A 19810-nucleotide genomic window follows, 5' to 3' on the forward strand; every position below is an offset into this window, starting at 1 on the left:
CTCGGTCTGACCTCTAAACCAAACGCTTCCTGTGCTAGAAAATCTTTAGTCTCCAATAGGCCTGGTGAGGGCTCTGTGCCCAGGAAACACGACCCTCCTGCCTCTGCCACCCTCCCCCAGGGAGGCGGCACACACATGGAGTCTAACGCACTGAGGGACGCAGTGAGGAGAGTCGTCTCTGGCTTCCTAAGGCCTCTTGCTGAGATTTTAGCTGAGGACACATTCTGCACACGGTGGGTAACGCACTCTGGTGACTACACCCTCCAGAGTGAGCCATTCGTCCCCCACGGCTGCAGACCCTGTAAAGGTACTCACAGCATCCCGGCTGGTGGACTTCATGATCTCGCTGAGCCCGATGCACACGCCCTGCCTCTCATCGCTCTTCTGAGACCTTAGCCCTTCTTCGAGGATGGGGATGATCTCAGGGAGGATCTTCTCCCCCAGCTTCCGGACAAGATCTCCCAACGTCCTGGCTGCAATCTGTCAGCACAGAGGGAGTCAGCAGCACACCCAGTCTCTGCCAACCCAGGGAGCCCAGACAGCAATTCCAGAATGAGGCTCTGCAGCTCAGAGGCCACACCTGAGCGGTCACCTCCTTAGATGACACTGAACGCACAGCGAAAATGAAGCTACTGCTGCCTGCCACTGTGCCTATGATTCTAGTGTGGGAGAGGCTAGAGCAGGGAACTGGCTGCCCTGAGTTCAAGGCCAGCCTCAGACAAAGATTCTGTCTAAACCAAACAAAAGAGAACAAAACAAAATGGGCAGGAAGATGGCTCAGTGCCAAGAGCCCTGACTCACTGCTCTTCTGAAAGACCCTTGTTTGGTGCCCAGCTCCAGGGGACCCAACACCCTCACTTGTCTTCTGTGGGCACCTATGCTCACGTCTATGTTCTCACACACACATTATCACTTACACATGATTCAAAAACCAACCAAACAACCAAACAACAGCTCTATCTTTAAGGCTGTGTGGTGGAGACCAGGCATGGTGGCCCATGCTGTAATCCAGCACTGGGAATGTTGAGGGAGGAGGACCGTGAGTTTGAGGTTAGCCTGCACAATCCTTGTCCCAAAAATAAACCATAAACACTTACATAAACAAAACAGACCAGGTCCGTCTCACATGCATGCACAGCACAAGTGTCAGCCTTACACCCCACATGAAGCTCACCAGAGTGGACAGAAAGCCAGGCTTCCTGCTCAGCCAACACCTAGCCCAGTGCTTTTGCTCAAAAGGAACTAATTTGTAACAAACGACTTAAGGACAAAGATTAACTTTGGCTTGAGGCATCACACCAACTCTTCTTTAAAGCTGAATACACACTGGCTTACCAAGGCCAGCAACCGGAAGTGGGCCAAAGGGGACGAGCAGGGTGAATTCAGTCCAGCCTGGGCGCATCCTCCTCACCTGACCGTCTCTCTCCGCCCAGCCGGCTCACCTCACACAGCGCAGCTCCTCCCCATGGACCCCCCCAGCTACAGTGGCCTGGCCCTGGCTTTCCCTAAGCCACGTACACCCTGCTCCCCACAGGGCCAGCGCAGCTGATGCAGGTCGTCTGACAGGTCCCACTGAAGCTGTCTTCGCTTTCCCACCTCCCCAGCTGGGCAGCGCTCACTAACTTCATCTTCAGACCACTTCTGAGAAGCGTCGGGACCTCTCTGGGCCACAGGTCTTACTGTAGGTGTGAGTGCTTGTGAGCTGCACTTGCCACAAGCACATCTGACACATGCCTGTGACTACCAGACTGATAAATACCTCATTAAAAGTGAGGGAGATTCCTTTCCTTGCCACTGTGTCCATGAGAGTGGGCCCCAGTGTGGCACATAGCGAGTATTTGCTGAATGGCTGAAGAACTAGTTAATGTTGCCCTGCTACATAGAGGATGCCCACCCATGTTCCCCTCCAGCTCCCCAAGCTCTGAGAGGACGAGCTTAGGGCTGGGGCGCGGCCAGGCCCAGCAAACTCACCGTTCTCTTATCTGCACACGTGCTAGCCAGGAAACCCAGCAGCAGACCAAAGAGAGTGGGCAGGATCTCTCGCAGGGTGCGGGGAGTGTTGGAAACGACAATCTTCCACACGTGCAGTGACGCCTGCCTCACCACCAGCTGGGTGTCTGAGCGGCCCATATAGAGCCCTGCCAGGACCCGGTTCCGCCGATCGACCCCCAGGGCCGTGATGATTGCCTGTGACCCACAGAGGGAGACAGAGAATACAGGGTGAGGCCTCCAGAGCATGGCGTCAGGGCTTGCACTCCATAGCTGTGAGGAAGAAGCCAGCGCCAGGCCCTCACCTTGTTAGACTGAGCAGTTCCAAAGTTATCATCCTCAGAGGCTGTTTCTGTGGTCATTTTCCCAGTGACCCCAGAGATGTGGAACAGGAGGTCCCCAAGGAGTTGAACAGAGCTGAACCTGAGGCCAAGAGCAGAGTCATACAGCCTCAGGGACAGTGTTAGGGTAGGGTCCATTACTGCACAGAAGATGACTTCAAGGGAATGTACCGCAAACACCCATGGTGGCGATCTTAAGACAAGCATCATCTGGTCACAGATCCTTATGCTGTTGCTTCTTCCTTTATTTTTTTTGAGACAGGTTTCTCTGTGTAGCCCTGGCTGTCCTAGAACCCACTTTGTAGACCAGGTTGGCCTTAGACTCACAGAGACCCGCCACCTCTACTTCCTGAGTGCTGAGATTAAAGCCATGCGCAGCCACATCTGGTGCCTCACGCACTTTCTACTAGTGCTACTTCTGTCACGGGGAAAAGGACTGGACACTATTCATCAGTGAGCACTTGCCCAACATGCAGAATACCCTGAGCTCAACCCCTGTACACCACACACGCACACACACGCATGCACACATACACCACATACACACACACACACACGCATGCACACACACACACACACACACCACACACATGCACACACCACACACATGCACACTCGAGCACACATGCACACATACACATGCACACTCTCGCACACACACACATGCACACACACACCACACATACACCACACACACACACACACACACACGCATGCACACACACACACACACACACCACACACACCAAAACAGAGGATTAAACTTTTTTTTTTTGGTTCTTTTTTTCGGAGCTGGGGACTGAACCCCGGGCCTTGCGCTTCCTAGGCAAGCGCTCTACCACTGAGCTAAATCCCCAGCCCCCAAACTTATTTTTAAAGTATGTATGGAGGCTCAGTGGTTAGAGCACTGGCTGCTCCTGCAGAGCACCCACACGACGGTTTACAACCATCCATAACTCTAGTTCTGGAGGATCCAATGTCTTCTTCTGATCTCTTTGGCACTAGACACACACATGGTGTACAGACGCCATGGGAAAACACTCATGCACGTAAAGTAGGTAACTTTTATAACATGGAAGAGCACGTATGATCCAGGGAGGACGGCACATACTTCACACACACTCGTGTGCACATGCGCACACACCCCGCAGGGGGAGGGATCCACCTCTGCTTCAGGAAACCAGGATGATAAAATGGCCATGAGGGGACCTTGTGGAGAGCTGAGAGTTCTCAGCAACACGAACTTCTCAACTAGGGTTCCTAAGAGTTGGGGTGGGGCCACTTCTCACCGGATTCTCCAGAGGTCATCAAAGAGGCCTTGCTCCAGCTGGGGCAGCAGCAGGGCAATGGCTGTCTCAGCATACATGGAGATGACCCGCTGGCCGGCACGGAGGGCGGTGTCACGAACGAACTCATTCTCATCAGCCAGAGCCTAAACATGCAGAGGGCGGTCAGCCCGGGGCTTACTGAAGGGCAGGAAGGGATCCTGTCCTCCTGTCTTCCTCCCTCCCCAGCACTGTCACTGGTACCTACTTTGAGGATACAAGGGATGATGGGCCCCACATAAGGGGTAAACTTGTCCCCAAAGGTGATAGGCAGGTAGTTGAACATCATGATGTAGCCGTCTCGGACATGGGGTGCGATGTCCACTTTGCTGGCAGTGGCCACAATTTCTGGCATCAATTTTTCCAACTTCTCTACTCCTAAGCCAGCCATTACCTCAGCCAACCCTGAAGGACAAGGATGAAATCAACAACTGGACCCAGAAGCCCCTCAAAGGCTTCCTGTCCAGCCTCTGGGCTTATTCTGGTCTCACCTTGGGCAGCGCCTGAGCGGTCCACAGAGCTCTGCTCATATGTCAGAGTCTCCATCAGCCACGGCAGCAAGTCCTCAAAGCACGACTCTCCCATGCCCTTCACCATGGCCCCAAGAGCCTTTGCAGACACTGTGCGCACCTGTCACATAGGCCACAACAGACATGGATGGAGATATGGCTCAGTGAGGACCACGAAGAAGCAGGAAGAACCCCAGCCTTCTTCCCTTCGCTTGAGAGACACACATGTGACTTGCGGGGGAATTTCCAGGAAGGAATTTTCCAGATACTGGGCTATGCCCATACGCACCTCAGGGACAGGGTCTAAGAGTGAGGCTTTCAGGCCAGGTGTCACACTGGGCAGGTAAGGAGCCAAGTCCTGTAACAACACAAGACACTGGTTCAGGGAGAGACCCGACCCCTGTCTTCTCCAGGCCCTGCTCCACTGTGGACCCTGACACCGGCATTCTGACAACAGAGAGAGACAGGGAGGGCCTCATGGCTCACAAAACATCTGGGTAACTGGATAGGACACCTCTTCTCAGCACCTCCTTGAAGGCTTGGCACAACTGCTCAGGGAAACACACAAGCCCAGTCCAGCAGAGCCTTCCAGCTCTTTCTTGGGAGCACTGCCCGTGGATCCTCAGGAAATTACTTCTGGAACTTTGCTGTCAAAATCTCACTGTCCTCTTTTCTTTCTTTACCTTAAAATGTTTATGGCTTGATGAGGCGCATTCAGATTTAGGGAATAATCTTCAAAGCAGAAATGCCTCATGGGACACTGGCAAGGTAGCTCAGTGGGTAACGACACCTGCTGCCTGGTGACACATAGAAGAGAACCCACTCCTTCAAATTGTCCCTTGGCCTCCAGATGCACACAGGTGTGTGCCCATAGACCATGTTAAAATGTAATTTAAAAATAAAAACTCAAACTAAAACTGTTAGGCATGGTGGTACACACCTGTAATCCCAGCAAGTTCCAGAAGAGTCAGAACTACTTAGTAAGACTCTGTTAAAACAAGAGGAGGTGTGTGTGTGTGTGTGTGTGTGTGTGTGTGTGTGTGTGTGTGTGTGTGTGTGTGTGTGTGTGTAGGGGGTGGGGGGTGGGGTGGGGTTAACAGATGGCTCAGCAGTTAGGAGCACTGTCTGCTCTTCCAAAGGACCTGGGTTCAATTCCCAGCAACCACACAGCAGCTCACAACTGTCTGCAACTCCAGTTCCTGGGGATTTGACATCTTCATCTAGACATACATGGAGACAGAACACTAATATACAGAGACAGACAGACAGACAGATAGACAGACAGGCAGACAGAAAGGGACAGACAGACAGACCTACTGTAATAGCTTTCTTTTTTTTAAGATAGAGCCTCACTATGTAGCTCTGACTGGCCTAGAAATCACTCTGCAGACCAGGCTGGCCTTGAACTCAGAGTGCTGAGATTAAAGACCCATGCCTCTATGTCCAGCTTGCAACTGCTCTTAATAGGAGAAAACAAAAGCAGCCCACCATGGGGTACTATATAACAAATAACTTACGTAAATTATGGCACACAGACTTACTATACAAGACTACAACACTACACAGACTTCTACAACGGGAAATAATGTTAACGATGTAATTGTTCTCTCTCCCCTGCTGTCTTGAGACAGGGTCCTGCTATGTAGCCCTGGCTGCCCTAGAACTTGCCCTGTAGACCGGGCTGGCCTTGAACTTGTGGCCACCCCATGCCTCTGCCTCCTGGGTGCCAACTGGAAAAGCATACGCCACCATACTGGGCCATACTGTGAGAACAACAATTGTAACAGTTCGTATTTGAAGGAAGCCTGGGGCTTCTTGTTGTTACTCTTCTGATATTCTTCCTGAGACATCGTCTTCCACAAAATGCATACCAGTCTTAGTCCCCGCACTCAAGAGGCAGAGGCAGGCAGACCTCTGAACTCGAAGCCAGTCTGGTCTGCAGAGCGAGTTCCAGGACAGCCAGGAGCTATAGAGAACGCCGATCTTGGGAAACAACAGCAGTGTTTTGTGTGTTGCTGCTTTCCCTGCCATCCATGCCTGTGCACAATGGAAGAGGGCACCGAGCTCCCTGGGTTGAAGTCGGATGTCTGTGAGCTACCTTAGGGTACTGGGAATCGAACCTGGGTCAGGGCTCTTAAGTGCTAACAGTGATTCTCAGCCTTCCTAATGCCAGAAGAGGGCATTGGATCCCATTACAGATGGTTGTGAGCCACCACGTGGTTGCTGGGAATTGAACTTATGACCTCTGGAGGAGAAGCCAGTGCTCTAACCACTGAGCCAACTCACCAGGCCAAGTGTAAAGTTTTTTTAATTTCTTAAATTATCTGAAATAGAAATAACTCCACTTTATCTTCTTCTGGTTACCGAGGCAGAGCTGTGGTGGGTGGTGAAATCACCAACACACACGCCTGGACAGAAGCACGAGCTCCAGTCGGAGACGCTCAATGAGAAAGTCGCAGCTGCTGGGCAAACACTCCTGAAAGGCGGCAGGGGAGCAGGCCCAGAGACAGACCCCCGCTAGGACTCAACTAGTAGTCCTTGAACCACTGCACTCTGGAAAATGAGAAGAGTTCCACCTCCCACCCTCAATGTCCCAGGATTGACTCCCTGCAAACCCAAGCAGAGACAATGCCCGCATCCATCGCGTCTGACCTTCTGGTCTGTCAGGGAGTACATGTTGCCAATAATCTGCGCGGCCATCTTGCGTGTGTCTGTGGAGCGATCCTGGAAGGCTCTCTGGACAATGGGCATGATGAGTGCCAGGGACGGGGCGTCAATGAAGTGGACAAACTTGGTGTCCAGCAGGGTCTGCAGGCACTTCTGAGTCTTCCTCGATGGGTCCGTCAGAGCGTCCAGCAGGACCGGGGCAATGGCTGCATGCCACAGGAAGACAGACACTGGTTTGTACAAGTCTAGGAAGTGGCAGAGCCTTGGGAGGGCAAGAAGGGTGAGAGCAATCTCTGCGCCACCAGCACCCTCTGCGCTGCGAATGGGCTGGTCTCAGCAGGACGAGCTGCAGCCTGTGCCAAGCTTCCTGGGTGTTAGGGGCGTTTTTTCTGCAATCAGTAACCAAATGGTGATTTCATGGAAAACAAAAACTAGAGTTTTAAGACAAAGAAGACCCGAGAGCCAGTGATAAAAACAAAGCACTCAGTACTTAGAGCGGCTATGGCCAAGAGCAGACAAAATGACCTCTAAGACAGGCAGCCCAGCAGGATTCCAGAAGTCCTTACAGGCTCAGACGGTTTAGCCACTCTACACACGCATTAGTCCACAATAAGAGACTAATAACCTACTTGTAAAACAAACAAACGGTATGAACAGACGATCCCAAAGAAGACACGGCGACAGCAGACAATGACATGAGAACATGTTCAAGTCACTGAATCTTTGCCTTTAGGCAAACCGAAACCACACAGATAGACAGGAGGCAGACAGACCAGTGTTCAACGCCAGCCTGGTCTACACAGTGAGTTTTAGGCCAACCAAGGCTACAGAGCAAGAACTTCTCTCAAACAAAACAAAACAAAACAAACAAACAAACAAAACACACACACACACACACACACACACACACACACAAAGAGATGCCATTCAAACCTCTAGGAATGAGTAGAATAAAAAAGGTAACAGGTTGTATTTATATATTTGTACACACACACACACACACACACAGAGAGAGAGAGAGAGAGAGAGAGAGAAACAGAGAGAGACAGAGACAGACAGACAGATAGGCAGGCAGAGTTAAGAATAATAATAAAGAAAATAAGCCACCATCTTGAGAGTGAGAGCATGGAGGGGCTGAGTGGGGGCTGCTGGGGGCTGGAGTAGGGAAAAGTGAAGTAACTTTAATTTAGTTAACAAAGACTTAAAAAGAGAACGGAGCTGGCACGGAAACCCTCACACAGCCTGCTGCAGTGTCAGTGGCACACACGTGTGTGCACGCACAACAGCTAATAAATAGATGCAATAGTTTTAAAGTTTAGTGACTCTCACTACCTCTGTTCCTACGCTAGGAAGCCCCAGCGGCACGGTCTGCACAGCGTTTACACAGGCTCACAGCAGCATTGCTGCTAACAGTCAACGGCCGAGTCTGCCCAAAGACACGCACGTAACAACAGGCTCAGCCGTGAAAGCCACAAGACACCTGTGTTTGCATGGACACAGACGAGTCCTGCAAATATGCGGTTTAAAAGAAACCAGACACGAAAGGTCAGACATGACTGCCGGCAAATGTCCAGAAGAGAGAGAATCTAGACCAGTACTATCCAAGCATCGGGTCTGGGGGAATTCAGAGTGGCTGCTGAGACCTGAGCCAGCAGGGTGACAGTCAGGAGTGGTGGCTACACAATGCCACGAGCACACCAAACACCCTGACCTGTACAGTTCACAAGCAGATTTTACACAATATAAACCACACCTCAAATGGCATAAAATGATTCTGTGCCTGAGAAGCCCCAGGACTACTGGGCCCTTCAAAGTGGGACAGAGACAGAAGACAGTCCGGGCCAGCAGCTGTGGGGGAAGAATGCTGGTCAGAGGGTAAAAATTCCATTTTGGCTGGATGATCATCTTCTGAGGATATGAGTACAGCATACTTAGCTAATATTCTGCTAAATATTTGAAATTTGTTGAGAGTGTAGATTCCAAATGTAATAATCATTAAAGAAACTATGAAAAGTGACAGGTATGTTAGTCAGTCTGCTGGGGACCATTACACACACGCGCGCGCGCACACACACACACACACACACACGCTTGCCCACTGTGGGGCACACCCATTACCTCAGAGCTGGAATCCCAGCACATGGCAGATTAAGGAAGGCTTCCAGGAGTTTAAGGCCAACCTGGGATGCACAGGGAGCTCCAGGCCGGCCTAAGCTAGAATGAGCTACTGTCTCAAAATAAACAAAGCAAACCTAAATAAAACAATGTGTGTGTAAACACACAGCTTTTCCTAACAACGCTGCCTCAAAGGGTCTGGAAAATTTAAGGTAAATCTTAGAGGCCAGGAAGCCATGCGTGGGGTGGTGTGTGTGTGTGTGTGTATAGAAGACATGTGACATGAAGCGAGGAGTAAATACTGGGGACAACGTTCCCAGTGGGCTTTTAAGAGTGCAGAAACGGGGGCTGGAGAGATGGCTCAGTGGTTAGAGCACTGACTGCTCTTCCAGAGGTCCTGAGTTCAAATCCCAGCACCACATGGGGACTCACAACCATCTGTAATGAGATCTGATGCCCTCTTCTGGTATGTCTGAAGACAGCTACAGTGTACTTACGTATAATAAATAAATCTTAAAAAAAAAAAAATGCAGAAATGGGGAGGAAGAAGGTGTCAGGGAAGATTAGCCAAAATTAAGGATATGACATAAAGTCATACAGAAACCTACTGTTTCGTAAACTAATTTTAAAAAGTTGAAACATTTTTAAAAAAGAAGAGAGGCTGGAGAGATGGCTGAGCTGTTAAGGACACTGGCTGCTCTTCCTGAGGTCCTGAGTTCAATTCCCAGCAACCACATGGTGGCTCACAACCATCTGTAATGGGATCCGATGCCCTCTTCTGGTGTGTTATATACATAAAATAAATAAATCTTAAATGAAAAAAGTCAAAAGAAAAGAAAATGTCAGGCACGTGTCTCAGACCTATATCCCAATATTCAGGTTCTTAGATCAGTAGAGCCGCCCCAAGTTCAAAGCTAGCCTGGGCTACACGGTGAGACTCTTGTCTTAAAACTTAAAAAAAGAAAAAATAAACAAACCAACGTCTGAACTCCCCATGAACTACACATTTGCTTTCTCAGGGACAGAGAAGTGTGCTCGCACCTCTTGCCATGAGAACACCCGGAAAATCCCCCCTGCAGTTTACCCTGCGGTATTCACTTAACGTCGCCATCGCCATGTGAGCCTAAGAACCGAAGCCCTTCCTTCTCACTGTGACAATGGACTCCCTCATCACCCTCTAGCAAGGAAAGCTCTTCTGGGAAGGAAGGAAGGAAGGAAGCGGAAGGAGGGGAGAAGATGGAAGACAGGAAACAGAAAAGGCAGACACTGGGAGAAACAAAGTCCAGTCCTCTGTCCATCCCTTACAATCAGAAAAGAAGCCGAGTGTTTGCACTGGAAGGCAGAGGCACTGGATCTCTGGTTTGAGGCCATCCTGATCTGCATAGTAAGATCAGCCAAGGCTACACAGCAGAGCGTACACCAAAGACAAAACAAAACAGGACAGACAGACAGACGGAAAGCCGGGATGCAGGGAGGGAGCAAGTCACTGAATGCTCTTGCAGAGCACCCAAGGTCGGCTCCCATACCAGGAAGCTCACCTCCACCTGAACCCCGCTCTAGAGGGTCCGACCTGTGGCCCCCACAGTGCTCCTGTGCACATATCCACACACAGACACAGACAGATAGACACAGAAATGGACATTAAATCAGGAAAATAACAACAGCTAGGCACGTGGCACACACTTATCATCCTAGTACTCATGGGCCAGAGGCAGGAGATTGGCACATTTGAAGCCAGTCTGGGCTACAATGAGACCATGTGACAAAACAAAACCACAACTGGACATATAGCTCAGGTTAGACCACCACCTCACATGGGCAAGGCCCTGTGTTCCACTCCCAACACATCATGCACGCAGCCACGCTTGTCTCATTTCCTAGTGACACACGTCTAGTGACTTGATGCTGACGTGCCTGTAGCAGCACCAACACTCTGACCTGCCAGGCAAGGTGCTGGCTGGGTTCTGTTGCCAGCCTTCAGCCTCTGTCAGCCTCAGAAAAACACACTATGGCCGGGCTGTACCTCAGGTGGCAGAGTGCACGCCTAACACATAAATCCTGGGCTCGGTGCTCAGCACCGCCTAAGGGGCTGTGGTGGGACATACCTACAACCCCAGGTCGTGGGAGCTAGAAGCAGGCAGATCAGAAGGCCACAAGCGTCCTAGGACACTAGGATACACACAGGCCAACAGCACTAGAGACCGACCATCACAGGAAAGAACACATTTGGGCCAATGAGATGGCTCTGTGGTAAAGGCACTTGCCACCAAGCCTGAACTGAGTCTGATGCCCAGGGTACACACAGTGGATGGAGATCAATTCTCATTGGCTGTTAACTCCCACTGTGCACTTGTCTCTACATACATACATACATACATACATACATACATACATACATACTGAAACAATAAATATAATTACATTTTTTTAATTAAAAAAACTGGTTAATCCCTTTCCCTGAAGGAATTCATCGGAAGAGAAAGTTGCATGGAAACCAGGGTTTTAGATGGTGCTGATGGGCTCTGAGCTGCCAGGGAGGTTGGAGAGCACAGGGGCTCTCAGAGTCCAGCTACTCCTGAGCCAATGACTTGGTGTCCCTAACCATGAAGCCAGTGACATGCTCCAGACTAGTGCAAGAACAGACTGCTTCCAAATTTCCTTCCACAGTTGACTACCTAATAAAAGGGCTTCGCAATAGGGAGGTGATTCCAGCATGGATGTGTCTGTCCTCAGAGGGCGACAGTAAGCTGACAGTCCTGAGCGTCCAGGAGGACAGAGGGTACAGCCAGAGTAAGCAGCCCCACAGGGAAAGCATACCGAGAATCTCCGGGTTCCTGATGACAGAGCCGATCTGCCTGAGGGCTTGCTGCCCAGCCTTCTGCACCTTGACGTGGGAGTCTGTCAGCACCTCTGTCAGCTTGGGCACAATGTTGGGCAGGCAGGAGGACAGCTGCTTAGGTGCACAGTACGCCATCGCCCCGAGCAGCTCTACTGACCCTGCAGTCAGAAGAGAGGTGTGCAAGACACCATGCTGGGCACGGGGGAAGCCACACCAGCTTGCTTCCCTGAAGATCCCTCAGCCCTGGAGAGAGGCCTACTGCTCTGTGGGGCTCAGGGGAGGAGCAGGTAGCATAGTGTAGAGACAATACCAGGATGGGTGTCCGGGTTGGTTTATGTCAACTTGGCACAAGTTAAGAATCATTTAGTAAGAGGAATTATCATTGAGAAAAATGCCTCATAAAATTTGCCCATAGGTGAGTCTTAGCACATTTTCTTAATTAGTAATTGATGGGGGAGGGCCCAAGCCATTGTGGGTGGAGCCACCCCTGGGCTGGTGGTCCTGGAATGTACAAGCAAACAGTCAAGCAAGCCATGGGGAGCAAGCCAGTAAGCAGCACCCCTCCATGGCCTCTGCATCAGCTCCTGCCCCCAGCTTCCTGCCTGAGGCCCCTCATGATGGACAGTGATCCCAAGTTTCCTCCAGCTTCCTGCCTGATGTTCCTCATGATGGACAGTGATCCCAAGGTTCTTTGGGCCACAGGGCATATCACAGAGGAGACCTAACCAGGGCACAGGAAGACCTGGGTTGGCCCTGCAGGTGTTTCAAGGGTTAAGTTACTGGACTCCTCTGGCCTCAGGCTCCACATCCACAAACAAGGAGACCATGCTTATCTGTGCTGTGTGAAGCTGTAAGGCAAAGCCTGGGGAACAGAGGGAGGCTATGTAGAAAGGACCCAGGCCCTGACCCTCCCTACCAGAATCTGCTTCTATCTGTTTTAGAAGGTTCCAGATCATGGCGTTCAAACTCAGAGCGCCAGAGCTGTGGCTTCCGTGGGAAGCCTGTTCAGGAATCGGTGCACTACAGACTTTGCCGTCTGTGTCCATACAGGAGCTGAGAGACTTGATACCTACTGAGGGTGGTTTTCAGAACGGGAAGTTAAGACAACGGAGGGGGAGTGGCCTCACCAGCTTTGGTCCTCCAGGACTCCTCCTCCAGGGCAGCTAACAGGGACGGGAGCACCAACTTCACACCATGAGCACTCAAATTGCTCATCACAGCTTTGGCACAGTCATCTGCAGCCTCAAAGAGGAGAGAAGACATTCAGGGGCCTCCTTGTCTGGGCCACCATTGAGGCCTGACACTAACTCTCCTGTCCCCACAGTAACCAGGACTGTAGTTTTGTCAGACCCTGTGCGCACGTCCAGAGGGACAGCATATCTTACAAAGCTTCAGCACTAGGAACTAGAGGTGGCTCTGTGGTTAGGAGCACTTGCCTGGGCCGGACAGTGATGGCTTAATCCCAGGACTTCAGAGGCAGAGGCAGGCAGATCTCTGAGTTCAAGGCCAGCCTGGTCTACAGGACAGCCAGGACTATACAGAGTAGCAACTTGTTTAGCGATCATGAGGACGGGAGCTTGGATGCTAGGACCACGTAATAAGCCCAGGACTCCACACATGTGTCTATATGAAGGGTGATCCCTTTGCTGGGGTTTGCCAGCTTCCAGCCTAGCTGAGAAAATATAAGCGCCCAGTTCAGGGAAAGGCCCTGTCTCAAGAGGACCAGGTGAACGGTGACAGAGGGCATCTGACCCCTCTCCTAGCTCCTGGGATCTGCCTATGTGCTCTCACAGACACACACACGCACACACAAATAAAATCTTCAATGCATCAGGGCGGCAGAGAGAAATTCATAGCAGTAACCCAGGTAGGAGCTGAAGGGCCTCGGGCAGCAGGGGCTAGAACCCACCTTAGACACCTCCCTGACCAAGCCTGCCTAGGAACAGGTCCCTTCTGCCTCCAGACTTACCTCGCGTACGTACTGATTGCCATCTCCAAAGCACAGCAATAGATGGGGCAGCACGTGGACCACATAGGGCTCGAAGAGCTTCCCCAGCATGGTGCAGAGCATCTCGAAGGCAAACAGAGCTCCTAGGGAAGAGGATGATAGGCAGTGCTAAGAATGCAAGCGTGGTGTGCCATCGCAGACAGACCGAAGTGCAGCCACCACCTGATTCAGTGCTCGGGCGGGGATGTGGCAGACTGACAGTGTGACAGGATGTGGCAGAGTGTGATGATGTGACAGGATGTGGCAGAGTGTGACAGGGTGTGACAGTGTGCCAGAATGTGGCAGTGACAGTGTGGCAGTGTGACAGGATATGGCAGAGTGTAACGATGTGTGACAGGATGTGGCAGAGTGTGACAGTGTGCCAGAATGTGGCAGTGACAGTGTGGCAGTGTGACAGGATATGGCAGAGTGTGACAGGGTGACAGAATGTGACAGGGTGTGGCAGGGTGTGATAGGATGTAGCAGAGTGTATGACAGAGTGACAGGATGTGGCAGAGTGATAGGGTGTGCCAGTGTGGCAGAGTATGACAGTGTGGTGGGGTGTGACAGTGTGACAGAGTATGACAGTGTGACAGTGTAACAGAGTATGACAGTGGTGGGGTGTGACAGTGTGACAGGATATGACAGAGTATGACAGTGTGACAGGATGTGGCAGAGTGTGACAGAGTATGACAGTGTGACAGTGTGACAGAGTATGACAGTGTGACAGTGTAACAGAGTATGACAGTGTGGTGGGGTGTGACAGTGTGTCAGGATATGACAGAGTATGACAGTGTGATAGGATGTGGCAGAGTGTATGACAGAGTGACAGGATGTGGCAGAGTGATAGGGTGTGCCAGTGTGGCAGAGTATGACAGTGTGGTAGGGTGTGACAGTGTGACAGGGTATGACAGAGTATGACAGTGTGGTGAAGTGTGACAGAGTGTGACAGTGTGGCAGAGTATGACACTGTGGTAGAGTATGGCAGAGTGTGAGAGGGTGTGACAGTGTGGTAGTGTGACAGAGTGTGGCAGAGGAGAAGGCAGGGGAGTTTCCATCACTTTGTAGTATATTCAACTAGCAAAGTCAAGCTTCACTCAGCTAAGGGGCTTTATTAGAAATTCAAAAGCTGGCAGGGGGACAAGCTTATAATCCCTGCACTCTGGAACCTGAGGCAGGAGGATTACCAAGTTGTAGGCTGTGCTTGTCAACTTATGGAATTCTTAGCTTGAAATGTGAACATAGGAAAGGACGCCCAGTCAGCAGCAGAGTAGCCCACCTAGGAGGAGAGCATAGGAGGAGAGCAGCCCGCCCAGCATAGGTGAAGCCTGCAGTTCACCCAAGCAGTGCAGGCCAGCTCTACCATGGACAGGGCTGGGACGGTCACACACACCCTCCCTTTCTCTGCTGCCACCTCCTGTGCTGTCAACACTGGGCTCAGGGACACCCACCCTCTCGCCTTCGGAAGTTCTTCTTGTCCTGGATAGCATCGGTGAGTGCAGCCATCATTTCCTGCTGCTTCAGGGAAAGGATGCCCAGGCCTTTCACCAGGCCCGCCAGCCCGTACGCGGCCCCCTTGCGCTCTGCGTACTTGTCTGACTCCAGCAGCTGCTGCATGAGCCGCTGAATCATGCCCCCAGCGTCCTCCTTGACGGCAGGCACAAGTGGCGGTAAGCAGCTGGCGACTGACTCCTGGACCTGTGGGAGCAAGCGGCCGTCCCATCAGTGACTGCGGCTCCTGGTGGGCTCCGCCCTAGGGCCGGCTCGTGCCCAGTCTCACTGCTGCATTGTCACACATGCTCCACAGTGCAGCCATCAACAAGAGCAGCCACCCTACGTACAGCGCTGTTTCTGACTGTGGTTCACAACCCTTACACGGGGCTACATCATAAATCAATGTAGGTGCTGTGAGACATTAGGAAACAGTAAAGATTTCTGAATGTACAACAGCCAAAAAATAATTAAAAAAAAAAAATCAAACACTAAGACTGAGGTGTTCCTGACTAAGCTCAGGAGTGTGGCTCTGGTGACTTCGCTGCAGCCTTGGTCTGCACACACAAATGTACTTTATACGGAGTGTGCTGCTGTCACACCAACGGCAGTGAACACTGCTCAGCCCTTCAGCTCACACTGAGACCACTGTGTGTCAGAATGGCAGTGTCTCACTGTGCGTACAAGGTTTTCTGTGCTTAGAGGAACCACCATGGCATAGACACACAAAACTAGAAACCTCTAATGTTTCCTCTCGTGGCTCCTCGGTGTGTGTGTGTCAGTACTACAGCTGTGGATCCACTGTGTTAGAACACTACTTAATTTATAAAGCTGTTGCAGTCAGGAGTCAGGAGTGGGGGCACACGCCTTTGATCCCAGCACTTGGGAGGCAAAAGCAAGTGGATCTCTATGAGTTCAAGGCCAGCCTGGTCTACATCAGGCCAGCCAGGGCTACACAGTGAGACCCTCATCTCCCCCGCACCCCCCCAAGTTGATTGCACCCATGACTTGAGTTTCATAAAAAAATTACTCTGAATTTTGGCTTGGGGTTAAAACAGAGTTTCTGATTCCCAATTAGATATCTATCTAAAAGGGGAGGCAGAGGGAGAAGGCTCAGCCAAGTAGACAGGCTTTGCCATCCAGCACGATGACCTGAGTTGCATCCTGGGAACCCACATGGGGGAGACCCTACCCCTGCAAGTGTCCTCTGACCTCCACACACACTGACACATGTGCCTCCTCCCACATAAGTTAATAAGAAAAATGTCATTTAAAATACGTGTGCCTGCTACTTTGTACCATGCACAGTAGCACTCTCAACACTGACCACACAATCAGAAATCAACTCAGACTAAGTCCTACATTCTAAGTAGTATCAACTACGTAGGCAAAATATGTTTAGAATAAGCACCCCACCTCGTTAGTATGCAAACGTTTCCCACTCTATTAAACGATAACATCATACACAAAGAACTATTCTTAGACGTTATGGATTATTGCTGCTGACGCTGGGTCTGCACTTATTTTACAGACACGAACACCCAGCACTGAGTAAAAAGGGCTGTGACACAAAGTTAGGAAACCCCGGCTGAAACCAAGAGTGAGGCCCAAGTGGTAGGGAACCGGGGTCCACCTGGTTCACCGCCTGGCAGCATGCTATGGTGCAGAGCCTGGTTCCCCGCCTGGCAGCGTGTTATGGTGCAGAGCCTGGTTCCCCCACCTGGCAGCGTGTTATGGTGCAGAGCCTGGTTCCCCGCCTGGCAGTGTGTTATGGTGCAGAGCCTGGTTCCCCGCCTGGCAGCGTGTTATGGTGCAGAGCCTGGTTCCCCGCCTGGCAGTGTGTTATGGTGCAGAGCCTGGTTCCCCGCCTGGCAGCGTGCTATAGTACAAAGCCTGGTTCCCCGCCTGGCAGCGTGTTATGGTGCAGAGCCTGGTTCCCCGCCTGGCAGTGTGTTATGGTGCAGAGCCTGGTTCCCCGCCTGGCAGCGTGCTATAGTACAAAGCCTGGTTCCCCGCCTGGCAGCGTGCTATAGTGCAGAGCCTGGTTCCCCGCCTGGCAGCGTGCTATGGTGCAGAGCCTGGTTCCCCGCCTGGCAGCGTGTTATGGTGCAGAGCCTGGTTCCCCGCCTGGCAGTGTGTTATGGTACAGAGCCTGGTTCCCCCACCTGGCAGCGTGCTATAGTACAAAGCCTGGTTCCCCGCCTGGCAGCGTGCTATGGTGCAGAGCCTGGTTCCCCGCCTGGCAGCGTGCTATGGTACGGAGCCTGGTTCCCTGCCTGGCAGCGTGCTATGGTACGGAGCCTATATAAAACTATCCCATCTCCTAGTTCCGACACCTAGCAGTGTCACCAGGGAATTGTGCTGAGCCTAAGGACACCAGATCCAGGCCAGGAGACAGGTACACTGAATACCACCCTCCAGCCACAGAGCACCAGGGTGCAGCTGCCTAAGCGGAGCCCTTCGGCGGGTCAGACTCTGACCCTCCATCTGACAACTCTGAAACTGTCTCCAACTGTGACTTTCATGCGGGCACGCAGGGGTGTGAAAGATCCAATATGTCAATCAAGGGATTACATATAAATGCATGGTTTTCAGATAGGAGGAAAAGAAAAATGGTTTATAGCACGGTTCAGAGAGGCCTTTAAAGTACCTGCTGAGAAGGTGTGGAGAGGGCGGCAATGAGCTTGGCAACAATGGGTTTCACTTTGGGGTCACTCTTGTCCAGGTGCTTGGCCAAAGAGCCCATCAGAACCACCACACTCTGTCGCACGGCGTCGTAGCTGGCATCATTGGGCGCGTCCTTCAGGAACTCCTCAAACACGGGCAGCAGTGAGTTGACATTCTCCTAAAGGGCAGATCCAGAGCCACAGCATCAAAACCACAAACAGGCTTGCTGCTGGGGCTGGCGATGCTGGCCGCTGACCAGGCCTCCCAGCAGGCCCACAGCAGAGCCCTAAGGTTCCCTCCTCTCAGGGTCTGTGGAACAAATGAAACTTCCCAGCAGGTGCTGGTGCCCTGTCAGCGATGCTTCCCTCTGTCATCTGCTCAGTCTCAGCTCCCCAGCTGCTGCACCGGCTCACCTTCCCATGGGCATTGAGTGTGGCAAGCGCTGCATCTAACATGCACTTCCGCACATCTGGGTTTCGGTCATTGAGGGCATCCGGGACAAAAAACTGAAAGAGCGGCTTCACCTGAGAGCTATCCAAATACTGTGAGAGCTTGTTCAGGGCCAAGGCCAGGCCACACCTAGGAAAGAAACGGGAGCTTGTAGGTTGACAAGGGTCACAGCCAAGGGCACCCCATGGGGGTGGAGGACAATAGCAAACACAGCTTTGGAGCAGGGAGCAGCACGCAACCCACCATGAAGCAACTGCCCCAAGGTTCTGAGCAAGCCACCTGTGCGACACACAGACCCTGTGCCTCCGTCCCGACTAGGAAAGACAATGAGCATCCGAGCCCCTTAGAAAAAGTCTACATGCTATTCCCAGCTGATGCTCTGGTGTGGCAAAGAAATACAGTAGATGGTTCCGTACAGCACATGTCCTAGCACACAAAGCCATGCAGGCATGGAGAGTGCAGGGTGCTGGCTGTTTATGTCAACTGGACATGGCTAGCATCACTGGAGAGGAGGGACCTCAACTGAGAAAATGTCTCTAAGTTTGGGTTGTAAGCAAACTGTAGGGCACTGATCAATGGGGATGGGCCTAGTTCATGATGGGTGGAGTCATCCCTGGGCTGGTGGTCCTGGGTTCTATAAGAAAGCAGGCTGGGCAAGCCAGGGGGAGCAAGCCAGTAAGCAGCACCCCTCCATGGCCTCTGCATCAGCTCCTGCCTCCAGGTTCCTGTCCTGCTTGAGTTCCTGTCCTGACTTCCTTTGGTGGTGAACAGCAGTGTGGAAGTGTGAGCTGAATTAACCCTTTCCTCCCTGAGTTGCTTTGGCCAGGGTGTTCATTACAGCAGTGATAACCCATTCAGGAGGCTAGTCTACTATCTCATGAGAGCCCACTCTAGGTGACAACTGTCTTCCTCCAAGGTCATACTTGCTCCTACTCTCCTACCTAGCCCTCCAGCTACCACTGCTATTAACATCTGCTGAGCACATTTTACACTGCTAATGTGCTGGGGCCAGTGATTTTCCTGGCAGGTTCTAGATGTGCGTCCCACCCACCGGTCAGGAAACGACTGGAGAAACAGAAGGCAGATGTTCAAGGGTGCAGAATGGTGTGGTGGAGCCAGCACTGACCCAGACAGTCTGATTCTCCCCCTGCTTTTAACATCAGGACACTCCGCCTCCTTGCGGCAGGTGCATCTCAGAAAGCCTAGACGCAAGACCAAGCAGGGCTTTACCTGGCTTCCCACTGGTCTGGAGGGGATTCTGAAATCACTCGGCCCAAAGCATCCAGCACTGGGGGTGGCCGCTGCAACAGACAAGAAGCTAAATGCCTAGCAGTGCTCTCCCTTGCCCAAGGGGCAGACAGACCAACGGCCTGGCCCCTGACCATAAGACAAACAGAACATAAGCCCACCCACCCGCTTACCCTGCCCCA

At 51.9% G+C, this 19810-nt stretch overlaps 1 protein-coding gene across 3 annotated transcripts in view; it reads right to left on the reverse strand.

The window, feature by feature from the left end:
* The window catches only part of Gcn1 (GCN1 activator of EIF2AK4), a 62847-nt gene that overhangs the window by 9575 nt on the left and 33462 nt on the right, over window positions 1-19810 (reverse strand). Inside the window, exons 31-45 of one of the 3 annotated variants that reach the window (NM_001168664.1) lie at window positions 19611-19681; window positions 18344-18509; window positions 17914-18108; window positions 15224-15470; window positions 13755-13876; window positions 12913-13027; window positions 11764-11943; window positions 6817-7037; window positions 4454-4522; window positions 4147-4285; window positions 3864-4060; window positions 3620-3762; window positions 2295-2412; window positions 1972-2187; window positions 316-480 (exon numbers count right to left, since the gene is read on the reverse strand). In NM_001168664.1, the coding sequence (NP_001162135.1) occupies window positions 316-480; window positions 1972-2187; window positions 2295-2412; window positions 3620-3762; window positions 3864-4060; window positions 4147-4285; window positions 4454-4522; window positions 6817-7037; window positions 11764-11943; window positions 12913-13027; window positions 13755-13876; window positions 15224-15470; window positions 17914-18108; window positions 18344-18509; window positions 19611-19681 (2364 nt within the window). The other 2 variants (XM_039089791.2, XM_039089790.2) reach the window with 2 other exon arrangements.

The sequence above is a fragment of the Rattus norvegicus genome, chromosome 12 (genome assembly GCF_036323735.1).
Source record: "Rattus norvegicus strain BN/NHsdMcwi chromosome 12, GRCr8, whole genome shotgun sequence".
In the NCBI taxonomy this organism is placed as follows: Eukaryota; Metazoa; Chordata; class Mammalia; order Rodentia; family Muridae; genus Rattus; species Rattus norvegicus.